Raw genomic sequence first — 12,879 nt, 5'->3', positions numbered from 1 at the left:
CCAACCTCCCACTTCTTCATAGGTACCTTGAAATATGCAAGCACAACTGTGAGAATGAAGCCATAGGGAATGGCATGAGTCTTGGTGCCATTTAGAACCCTATCAAGAAGCTGGATTATAAATCCAGGCCAATTAATTTGCCTCCCACTGTCTAAACACTCAATGAAGACCACGTCCATGAAGTTTACAATGTGCCTCATTTCCTGCCTTGACAGAACACATTTGTTAACAAATTAGAACAACACTTTGTGGGGTGGCTTCATCTCACTCTTGTACACAGCCTTGGGCTCAACTTCCTCCTCATTGTCACTGAATTTTCTGGTAATGGCAAGGGCAGTAGGAAGATTTTCTAGGCTTGGCCACTTAAGCTTTGTATAGTCATTGTACCCCTCAGCAGGTACACCCAGAATTTCTCCCAACTCATTCACATCGAAAGAGACTTGCACTCCTTTCACCATACTGGTAACCCTTCCATCTTTCACCTCAGCATTTGCCATAAACTCAACAATTTCATTCCTGTCCAACCTGCCATCCATCTAAAGGACTATGTCCTTCTAGCCTTGCAACTCCAACTTCTCCAAAAGCAGCACTATTCCTTCCTCCTCCAAGTCCCTGAAGAGTCTACCCTTCAACATTGTTCTATTGCCAAACTTGGCCATCTTGTCTTTCTCAGTGTCATAATCATCTTCTTCCTCTCCACTCCATTATTCTTCCTCAACAATTTTTACTTGTTTGGATTTCACAGCAGACCTGGTACTTTTTGCCAAGGTGGATGGTTCAGCAGACTTTGACTCTGAAATAGACTTCTTAGTGGAAGTCTTGGCTTTTTTGGCTTTAGGAGCCAGAACCTCCACTTCTTCAGTCTCTTCTTCATCTCGAAGGACCAGGTCCATCTCATCAATATCAACAGCCTCAACAGGCTCATCCATCTTCTTCTTTCCCTTAGCAACTACTTTTTTTTTACTTTCTTCTAAGGCTTTCTGTAGTTCAGCCTCATTCTGCTTTAGCTGGCTTCTCTTGGCTCTTCCTCTTGTGGGAGGAATTTCAACAGTAACAAAAGGAGCAACCTTCCTTTTCTTGTTAGCCCTAGTAGTGTCTGGGGTTTTAGCGTTTGAACTTCCTTTCTTCTTTGGATTATAACTCTCGGTCACTCTTTTCAGTAGGTCTGCGAGGGTTTCCTGTTCAGATGAAACAGGTTCATCTCTATTTTTCCCAAGTTGAACCAGCCCTTCAGCAGCTTCGCCGGACCCACTTTCCCCTGTTTTCTTTACACTCTCCTCTACTTCAGCAGATGTTTCTCCCTAAACAACCATTGCACCTGTGTCTTTGGTTAAACTAACAGGAGTGTGTGAAGAATCAACCACTCTTTTACCCTTTCCCCTCACAGCACTCCTAACTCTCTTGCTCTCTTTTTTTTTTCTTTTCATTTTTACCACCAACTTCTCCAGACTATGTAATTTCAACACCTGCTATAGACCCTACCAGCACAAACCTATTCTCCAAATTTGTAGCAACTTCAAAAATTGTCTCAGGAGTAACTTTAGGGCCAAAAGATACCTGTTTAGTTTCGGAAGAAACAATTTCTTCCCCCTCAGTAGCAGATTTGAATGATTCATCAGATTTCTGAGGTTCTTCCTCCCTACTCGCTTTCAGTTGTTCATTAACTTTCTGAATCTGTTCTCCACCAGCAACAACCTTGCGAGCCATCATTTTTACTCTTTTCTTAGAGGTTGGGGTGTTGGAAGGAGTGATAGTGGGTGTGAAAGTGGTTTCTTATGGTGGTGATGAAGGATTTTCAGGAGTGTTAGCCATTTCTATGCTTGGGTATGGGAGAGAAAAGAAGTGGATTATGTTTGGAAGATGAGAGAAGATGGAGAGTACTTGATGGCTTGAAAAAGATGGAGTGAAGAAAGCAATAATGCTGATCAATTTAAAGAGAGGTAATTAATGGGTAACGATAGCTTTTTAAACTTTTAGAAGTCTAATCAAACTGAATTTCAGTTTTAAAAAGACGTTGGAGTCTATCCCTATAATCTTGGTAGTTCAATTTGGTTAGGAGTCTTTTGAACGGAACTGGTTCACTTGCAACGGATAAGTCCAAAAAAGTTTGGAATTAAGTAGGACTCTGCTCAAGATCCAAATACTATTATTTCAAATTTTGCAGACTGTCGAAAACATACCGAGTAATCTTGATGAACCAGGTTCTTCACTGAGAATTATCTTATGCAAGTCTAAATTTTCCCAAATAGAAAAAATATCATTAGAGATTAATGAATCATTTTAGCACATGCCACAAGAGTATACTATTGAAAGTATGAGACTGAACAAAATCTAATCTAATTATATACAAAATTTACAGATTTTCTAACCAAATTTTTTCTTTTGTAATTTTTTTTTTCATTGTGAATTTTTGAACTGGTCCTTTTAGGTGATATTAATCATCCCTAATTCTAACTTGTTTCTTTCAAAGTGATATCTACTTAGAGCTTTTGTGAAGATGTCAGCTATTTGCTTGTCAGTAGCACAAAATTCCACAGTGATCAAGCTTTTTTCGTAGTTGTCCCTCAAATAATGATGCCTAACATCTATGTGCTTAGTTCTCTTGTGATGAACCGGGTTCTTGGTCATACTAATTACACTAGTGTTATCACAAAAGATAGGGATACAGCCAACATCAATTCCAAAGTCCATTAATTGTTGTTTGATCCACAACGATTAAGCACAACATAAAGCAGCAACAACATACTCAGCTTCAGCAGTAGATAAGGCCGCTGAATTTTGCTTTTTGGTGGCCCAAGACACAAGACATGAGCCAAGAAAGTGTGTCATACCTGAGATGCTCTTTCTATCCACAAGAAAACCTGTATAATCAGCATCAGCATATCCCACTAGATTGAAATTACTACCTTTTGGATACCATAGACAAAGGTCAGTGGTGTCTTTTAGATATCTTTAAATCCTCTTGACACCAGTCAAGTGAGACTCCTTTGGATTTGCCTGAAATCTTGCACAAAGGCCTACACTGAAAACAATGTCAGGTCTACTAAGCAGTGAGATACAATAATGAGCCAATCATTTCCCTATACAACTTCTGATCAACAGATGAACCAGGTTTATCTATATCCAACTTTGTAGATGTTGCATTAGGAGTGTCAATTTCTTTGGAATCTTCTATTTTAAACCTTTTAAGCAACTCTTTTATATACTTCTGCTGATGGATCATAGTTCCATTTGAATTTTGTTTAATTTGTAAGCCTAAAAAGAAATTAAGCTCACCCATCATGCTCATATCAAATTCACTCCCCATTAGTTTAGCAAATTCTTTAGTTAACTTATCAGTAGTTGCTCCAAAGATTATATCATCAACATATATCTGAACTACCAAGAGATCTTTACCTTTTTCTTTCAAGAACAAAATATTGTCAATTTTACCTCTCTTGGAGTCATGCTTAAGCAAAAACTTTGATAATCTTTCATACCATGCTGTTGGAGCTTGCTTGAGCCCATAAAGTATTTTGTCAAGCTTGTACACATGATCAGGACTCTCCTTGCTTTCAAACCCTGGAGGTTGCTTGACAAACACTTCTTCCTTTAGATAGCCATTGAGAAAGGCACTCTTGACATCCATCTGGTTAAGGGTATTTCCGTGTAAGCAGCAAAGGCTATGAGGAGCCTTATTGCTTCCAACCTTGTAACTGGAGCAAAGGTTTCATCATAGTCTATACCCTCATCTTGGCTATATCCTTGAACCACCAATCTTGCCTTGTTCCATGTAACTATTCCATCTTCATCAAGTTTGTTTCTGAAGACCCATTTTGTGCCAATTACTGATATGTCCTTGGGTCTTGGTACCAGATGCCAAACTTGACTCCTTTCAAATTGGTTGAGTTCATCTTGCATTTCATTTACCCAGTCTGTATCCTAAAAAGCCTCAACAACATCTTTAGGTTCAATAAGAGATAAGAAAGCATCAAAAGCATAAAATTTTTTTAATGAAGATCTAGTTTTGATTCCAGAGGTTGGATCAATGATTATGTTCTCAATGGGATGAGAACTTTGATACTTGTAAGATTTCACAGCCAACTGGTTTCCCCTTGATGTTACTTCAATGTTTTGTTGCTGTGGAACAGGTTTATGGACAAGTTCCCTTGAGGTTTGAGAATCTTTTCCTCTTTGTTCTATTCCCCTTTTCATGTTGCCCTAGGTGGAAGAACCTGTTCCATCACCTGTTCCTTCCTATAGTGCAGCTTCAGTATGGGTTGTGGTTTTATTTGAGTTTCTTACCAGCCCAATTGCTTCATCATCATGTTTCTGCCTCTCAGAAAGAAGGTTAGTTTCATCAAAAATCACATGAACACTTTCTTCTACACACATAGTTCTTTTGTTATAGACCTTATAAGCTTTGATATGTGAAAAATATCCCAAGAATACTCCCTCATCACTTTTGGGATCAAACTTACCTAGGGAGTCTTTACCATTATTGTGCACAAAGAACTTGCATCCAAATTTCCTAATATAGGATATGTTTGGTTTTCTCCCTTTAAGTAACTCATAGGGAGTCTTCTCTACAAGAGTTCTAGTCATGCACCTATTTATGATGTAGCATGCAATATTTACAGCTTCTGCCCAGAAGCTATGGGGTAGTTTACTAGAAAGAAGCATAGTCCTAGACATATATTCAAGTGTCTTATTCTTTCTTTCAACTACTCCATTATGTTTTGGAGTCCTAGGAGCAGAAAAATTATGATCTATGCTATGCTCATCACAAAATTCAGCAAATTTAGCATTTTTAAATTCAGTGCCATGATCAGACCTAATAGATGCAAGTTGATTACCTAGATGCTTCTGAGTTTTTCTAACAAAAGAAGTGAACATGTCAAATGCTTCATCTTTAGATATTAAAAATAATGTCCAAGTAAACCTAGAGTAATCATCAACAAGCACCATCACATATCTTTTACCACCTCTGCTTAATATTCTCATTGGACCACAGAGATCCATATGGACCAGTTCCATCGTCCTGGCGGTGCTTACCACTTTCTTGCATTTAAAAGAGGATCTTACCCGCTTCCCCCTTGCACAAGCCTCGCAACTTTGTCTTCCTTGAACTTGATGTTAGGCAACCCTATTACCAGGTCCTTGGAGACTAATTTGTTGAGCTAACTCAGACTGGCATGTCCAAGTCTCTTGTGCCTAAGGAAGGGATCATTATCCAATACACTTAAGCAAATGAGTTCATTTTCTAAAAGTGTAGACAGATCTATAATATATATATATATATATATATATATATATATATATATATATATATATATATATATATATATATATATATATATATATATATTATATACTCTTTTTCCCTGCAAAACAATCTTGTTAGTAGTAAGATTAATCACAAAATATTTGGTAGAGGTGAATACTACCAAGTTACCTCTATCACACCGTTGTGATACACTGATTAGATTGTATTTTAAGCCATTTATCAATTAGACATTCTCAATAGAGTGAGAATCAGTCTTACCTACCTTTCCAACCCCAATGATCTCAACTTTCTTCCCATTTCCAAAGGAGACATTACCTCCTTTGAGGTCCTCAAGTGAAAGGAACTGGTTCTTATTTCCTGTCATGTGCTTTGAGCAGTCACTATCCATGTACCATATTTGGCTGCTCCCCTTCACTTGGACCTGCAAAAGAAAATCAGGGGTTAGTCTTAGGAAACCAAACTAGTTGGGGTCTCTTTCTATAGGCAAAAGGATGAATCAAATTCTTTTTAGCCCAACTTGGTAGCCTATTTTCCCTTAACACATTCTTTGTTCTTTTGACTTGCCTTTTTCTTTGCAATGCATTACTTTTGTAGTGACCTGTTTTACCACAATGAGTACAAATCTTATTCTCAGGAAGTGTAAGGTACTTGCTTTTGGGATCCCATTTAGATGGCAGATTCCCAAAGCCAAGTCCTCTTCTATTTCTACTATGATGTTCATGTAGCCATGAAAGTGCATCGGAAGACCTGTTCCATTTACAAGTTCTGTCTAGTTCATGCTTGACCTTGCCTAGATCCTCCTTCAAAATTCCTTCTTATACAACTCATCTTTTAGTTTACCTACATTTTCTTCTAGAGTGAGTTGTGTGCAATCAACCATCTTCTTACTTGTTCCTAATTTCAGTTTTAGGTTTTTAGATCTATGTTCTAGGACATTTGATTCAAATGCATGAACCTGATTCTTTAATGCAGTATTTTCACTTACAGTCTCACTAACCCTAAGTTTTAAGTTCTTATACTTTACTTTCAAAATCACACAATCCTTAGACAACTGTTCGTTTTCATTATTTACATCCTCAGATTTATCAATTAAATTTATAAGTAACTCAGATAGCCTTTCTTTAGACTAAAATTTAATCTTGTCTTTGAGATTAATTACACTTACCTCAGATTCCTCATCAGATTCTCCAATGGCCATAAGTGCTTGTTCATCTCCGTCTTCATCATCTGAGCTTTATCCCCAAGCAGCAACTATAGCCTTTCTTGATCCCTTGTTCTTCTTGGGTTGAACCTATTCCTTCTTCCTGTTTCTTCATTCATCTCTTTCCTTCTTCCATTCAATTTCCTATTGAGGGCAGTTCTTGATGTGGTGATCAGTCTTCCCACACTTGTAGCATCCCTCAATGGTTTGCTTTTCAGGAACCTTTGGTTTGTTGTAGCTTTCACTTCTTGAAGGACACTTTCCTCTCCTTAGGTACTTCTTGAAATCCTTTGTGATCATAGCCATTTCATCATCTTCTAGATCAGAACCTTCAGTGATTCTGAGTGCTAGGCTCCTTTTATTCTTAGGTACATTCAACTTCATGGTTTGCCTTCTAAGTTCATAATCAGTGAGATTTCCAATTAGCTCATCCAACTTAAGAGTGGCAATGTTCTTTGATTCTTGAATGGCAGTGATTTTGCTCTCCCAAGTAACTAGCAGAACCCTTGTCAAAATTTTTTCAACTCTGTCTTCTTCAAGAATAATCCTTTCAAGAGACTTAAGTTTATTTGTCAATGTGGTGAACCTTGTATACATTTCTTGGATGGTTTCCCCTTCCTTCATGGTGAAATTCTCATATTGAGAATATAGTAGAGTTCTTCTGACCTCTTCACTTGAGGTGTTCCTTCATGGGCCACTTGCAAAGTATCCCAAATTTCCTTAGCAGTGGTACAACTTTGAATTCTGTTATACTCGTCTGGACCAAGTCCACAAATAAGCCATTTCCTGGCTTTAGCATTCTTCTCCCATTTTCTTAAGTCATCAGCAGTGCAGTCATCTCTTGTCTTTGGCACATCTACTACTTCAGCAGTTTTCTTCATGGTAGCTAGAGGACCATCAGTAATAATGTCCCATAGCTCATAGTCTTCTCCTATGATGTGATCTCTCAATCTATTTTTCCACCAAGAGTAGTACTGGTCGTTGAAAAGTGGTAGCCTAGTAGTGGATTGCCCTTCCCAATTTTCAGGTGGTGCACTCATATTGATCTTCTCCTAAGGTGTTAGCCTCTTCAAGGATAATCCGCTCTGATACCAATTGATGTTTTAACTTTAATACCACACAAGAGGAGGGGGATAATTTGTATGGTGACCAATTTTTTTGCTTAAACTGATTATAAAAGGACCTGGTTCTTCTAAGTGTTCCTTAACCTACTATTGTTGCTGAAATAGTAAATGTGAAAAATAAAGAACACAAGTATTTTACGTGAAAAATACCTCGTTCAAAAGGTAAAAAAAATCACGATCTACTTCTCAGTAGAATTTTCACAAACTCTCCACTAAATCACTGAGCCAAAAACTGCATTTACAAAATACTTTTGTAAACCTAGGATTAACTCTAACCCCGTTGTGGCAACCAACCTCTAACTGTTGTGACAACTTCAAGTTAACTCTAACTTGAATACTCTAAGTACCTATTATAATTTTCTCTACATAAAGCTGAAAGGTACAATATGAAAACACCTACTACAATTCAACTAGAATAAAAGACAGACACTTGGAACTGGTTCTTCTATCTGATTCATATAGCTTCAGGTTTGCACACTTAAATCACACACGAATTGCTTGCAAAATGCCTTGCTATTTTGCTCTCAATTCACGTTTAACTTCTGCTTTTGTGCATACCGTAGAATAAGAACATCCTGCAATATATAGAGTTAGTAGAATGGGAAATAACTAGAGTTCTAATGCTACTCTTCCTTAGTGGAAGAGTTCTAGTTGATCTCAACTTCTAACTCTTCCCTTATCTTGGATAGTGTTCTCTTTGAGTAAGGAGTCCTTCTCCTTATCAATTATGCAAACTTTTCGATCAGGAGATATCAATTATACCAAGTTAAGCTTATCTCCTTCACGTGTATCCCACATGCTCGAATCTGCCCGTGTCTATGTACACAAGGGATGGACATGGTTCATGCCTCAGCTTCATTTGTCAATATTCAAAACTAACCTTCACTTGGGCCAACAGAAGGTACTTAATTATATCAATATATTATATATTATGCAGCCTCGATTTTTACTTCCTATTTGCCCTGCGTAGTTTGATATAGAAATACGAGTAAAATAAAATTACCAAAAAGAGGTATTTTAATGTTCAGATGCCATGAAGTTTAGTTACTCCTCAATCATTAATTGTTTAATATTATGACAAAGTAATGTTTTTCTCTTTCATTATTCCAGGAGATTGGGAGCTCATTTGTGGTTTCAATATTTAGGCTATATTCTAACTTAATCAATGGAGCTAAGTTACATGTGAAACATTGGGTTAGAACTCTTAATTTCCTTAAAGCATAACAAACAATTTATTTCATTCTTGAAACATTACATAGAGAATTAAAGAATCAAATGAATACAAATACACTTGGCAACAAAAATACATGTAATAGGCTTTTGAATGATCAATTTAGGGAGCCGCAGACAGTTCTTATGATCCCATTTTGACCAGTTATGGGACTAATATCTCCCATTCTAATCATAGCAGCAGCAAAATCAGAGGCAAATGCGCGAGGACTGTTACTATATTCAGAAACAATACTATCGGTAGATCCACCACTAAGAAGGACTTGATCTGATTGAAGAAGACCTTTTCTTTGCCTCAAGTTCTTGAAATAATTGTTATCCAATTGATTAGGTGTAACCAAATCAAGTGGAGCTAGGTTTCCATTTTGGTCTTCTTTAGGACATTGACGTCTTCTTGTGCTAGCAAATCCAGCATCAATGTCTGTTCCATTGCCATAAATCCTATCGCGGAAAAGGAAACATTGTGCTTGGCCAATTGAATGTGCTCCTATAATTAGAAAGTTTAAATCATTAGAAGTACTTCTTAATTATTATCTGTACAAGTATATGCATGATAAAAATTCTATATATGTTTAATAATAACTTGATTAATTTTTACCTGATAAAGCAACCATATCCCTTGTGCTAAGGCCTTTGCTTGCAAAGCTAGAAATAAGCCTATTAAGAGGATCAAATGGACCGGGGAGATCAGTTTCAGCAAGTGTATGACTAGCAGTTGTTGAATCTCTTCTTCCGAGTTTCACTGCCCATGTTGGACCTCCAACCTAATTGCAAGTTATTAACATAATGTTGGTTAGTTTGATATACAGTCAGACTTCTTTATAACAACCATTCACTATAAAACCCAAGTTTTCTCTATAACATCCACAAAATATCAGAATAAACATGGCTGTTATAGAGAGATTTGATTATAATGTGAAGAAAATAAAAATCAAACTACGGATACTTACTAGAGTTGATGCATCTCTAGCGGCAACGGCAAGTATATCTGCACATGATACAATTCCTGGACATGTTTTTTCAAGCTCTCTTTTGGCATCTTCTATAATACCATAGCCTCTAGCTGATCCAAGATTTGGCAATGCAGTTTTCTCACTAACAATTGTAGGGGTCTCATCAAGTAAGATAGAAGCATCACAACCCTATAGTTAAAACCACAAGTTAGTACAATTGTAATCAAGTTAATAATTTCAACTTGAAGTAAATAGAGATACATATATACTACTAATTAATGTGTATTTAACCAACCTGAACAAAGCAATCATGGAAATGAAGGCGAATGAGAGATGCAGCCATACGACGTTCACGTGACACTGCTTGTCTAACGCTTGTACGAATGGTGTTGAGAGCATTAGGGCAAGTGCCATCATAGAATGTGGAAGAAAGTTGTGCATGGCATTGCATGCTTGAGAATATAAAGAGAAGAGAAAACATAGCAGCAATGGCTGCAAAAGCGTTGTTTGAAATACTAATCATTTTGAAAATATTGCAATGTATTGGTGATATGATGTCAAGAAACTAAGAATAGAAGCTTATAAATTAGCTTTGTGATTGGAAGCTGTGAAGGTGATAGAAGAGAGAATGTGGCAATGAAATATTTATAGGCAAAAGTAAACACTTAATTTTGAGGCTAGTGGACCACTATTGGCTGCCAATATAATATCCGCGTTATTTCTAGCTTTTGTCTCCTATATAATTTGACTTGTTCTTTGGCTACATAAAATACTATGAAGCTTTCTACTTTTGTTACATTATCTTGTTCAATTTCTAATTACCAATTTAATTAACTTCAACTTATACCTGGTATTTAGCTGAATTATCCGTTGTAGAGCTGGTCTTTGTGGTTAAATCTTTAAGCTATCAGGGTAACAAAGCTAGCCTTTGTGGTTAAATCTTTAAGTTATCAGTGTAACCAATATATTACTTGTTTTTTTTTTTGGTATAGAGTACGTATCAAGTGCGATTGTTTACAACAAATTTTCATAGTAAAAAAAAACTACAATCACAAAAATAAAAATAAAATAATTTTGTTAATAAATAATTGTGAGTACAATTCTATTTATCCCTTGATTCTTCCGAATTATTCTCCATAATTCGAGGGCTACAACGACGTGTTTCTCGAACTTATGATGATGCAAACTTTCTTGGGATATATTTGATCTCTATGAAAGTCGACCAATATTTCGAATCGATCACGAGGAATAACTTTCTTGATCGCTCCTTCTTGTTCCTTCAATCGAGGGCCAATATGGCGCATCTTTCAAGCAAAGGATTTATGGATCTTCTTAATGCATTTCGAGTTGATCCAGAGGAAGAGCGTCTCTTGATCACTTTAGCGACTTTGAGGAAAATACTATTTAATATATTTAATCTCTTTGCAAGTATTTCATGAATTTATGAAATTTTGAGATAATTTAAGATAAATTTGAAAGAGAAGGTGGAAATAGGAAAATGTCAAAAGGTCAATAGGCCACTACATTACTTGTATTCCATTTTAAGGATTGGGTTAGGTGAAACGGATCCGTACCGTGACAGCTTGACATCCTGACCTTTTCTACCCAAGTGCTTTAAACTTTTTTCTTTTTAACAAGTCTTCAAAAATATGGAAACAATTAATTCTGCTTACATTGAAAATTAACCTAGCTAAAATATGTGAAAAGTTTCTTGTAAATTCAAAAAAACAAATTTTATTTTATTTTAAATATTTCTCGAAACAACCATGTATTCCAATAACATTCCATATACGCTCACTTCTTGAATGATTTTTGAAAAAGTTCTTCAAGATTTAATTTAAGAAATTTATTTAAACACATGAAAACAAGCCCTAGCTCTTTCAATCCTCTTGGCTGCCATTATTGCTTATTCCTAAGTTTGTTTGTTTTTCACGCTAGGAAGCTCCATAAATTAAATGTTTTATTTGGTACGTACTTTAGTGGCTGAATGTCATTTTCCAATATCATTGATTTGGGCACTACGTTGAAAGTCAAAGATCAACAGGCTTTAATATTATAATAATAGAATTACATTCAAACTTTTATAAGATGAAAGAACTAGTGAAACTCCAGCTAGCAAGCACCGCAGAATATTGCGCATGAGTTTAATAAAAAACTCATGTAAGAAATTTCTGCACCGTCAAATCACTTATTAGGTTATTACGATTAAATTTATTAATATGCATTAATTGGTAATATGGTAAAAATAATAACAAACTAGTATTAAAGTTCACAGGTTAAAATTAATTGATCATGTAGGGGAAAAAATTATGTCGTTAATATGTGTGCGTGTATATATATATATATATATATATATATATATATATATATATATATATATACACTTAAATTAATATAAATTATAATAATAATAAAGATTGTTGGTGCTTGTTGGGCTAAAATGACCCAAAGATACATTTAACAATGTGTCGTATACCTCATATGTAGCTCCCAACCTTTTTAACTCCCAATGTGAAACTTTGTTAGCCCAACACAAACTCAGATGACTATCTTTCGGAATAGACTTTACTTTGCTAGCTGGAAAATGAAATCTTCCCTAAAGTTGTATTTTAATGCCATTGATAGTTGATCCTTGACATCTCAATCTCATAATTTTATTCTTTGACTTTCTAGTTTGTTCAGCTTAAAACTCGAATATTAATAATGTATAACTACATATCAGTAAAGTTGAGGAATAAAGACACAAAAAAAAAATACTTGAGATGATATGATATCGTATAATCAAAGAAGTCAAAGCCCGTTTTCTAAAGTACCAGATGCGTATAGAGAAAGGTCATCCCGAGTGAGAACCTCTCGACCCTTCATAGGCTCCTGGTCATGGACCTTGAGATCACGAGGAAGAGGAGGAAGAGGGCGATGTATAGCCAACATAGGATAAAGCGGGGAGCCTCGACGGAAGCTAAAGCGCAAGAGTTGGGGGTCAAGCTGGTGACTATGGGGGCTTGGAGGAATAGTGGGGACGCAAGCGCTATGTGAACTATGATTGCGCAGTGCATTAGAGTAGCCACGAGATAGGTATTAGGGGTCTCAAAGGGTTACTCTGTT

At 36.2% G+C, this 12,879-nt stretch overlaps 1 protein-coding gene across 1 annotated transcript; it reads right to left on the bottom strand.

Annotated features, from left to right (window-relative positions):
- Positions 1-8,795: 8,795 nt before the first annotated feature.
- LOC107767061 (lignin-forming anionic peroxidase-like) lies at positions 8,796-10,416 on the bottom strand. The gene is made up of 4 exons (XM_016585973.2): positions 10,070-10,416; positions 9,772-9,963; positions 9,420-9,585; positions 8,796-9,308 (listed from the first exon to the last, which is right to left on the bottom strand). Exons 1-4 carry the CDS (start codon positions 10,295-10,297, stop codon positions 8,920-8,922), a joined length of 975 nt encoding a protein of 324 aa, XP_016441459.1. The 5' UTR covers positions 10,298-10,416; the 3' UTR covers positions 8,796-8,919.
- Between the last annotated feature and the right edge of the window lie 2,463 nt (positions 10,417-12,879).

The sequence above is a fragment of the Nicotiana tabacum genome, chromosome 23, assembly GCF_000715075.1.
Source record: "Nicotiana tabacum cultivar K326 chromosome 23, ASM71507v2, whole genome shotgun sequence".
Lineage (NCBI taxonomy): Eukaryota > Viridiplantae > Streptophyta > Magnoliopsida > Solanales > Solanaceae > Nicotiana > Nicotiana tabacum.
This window is presented reverse-complemented; position numbering and strand designations above follow the sequence as displayed.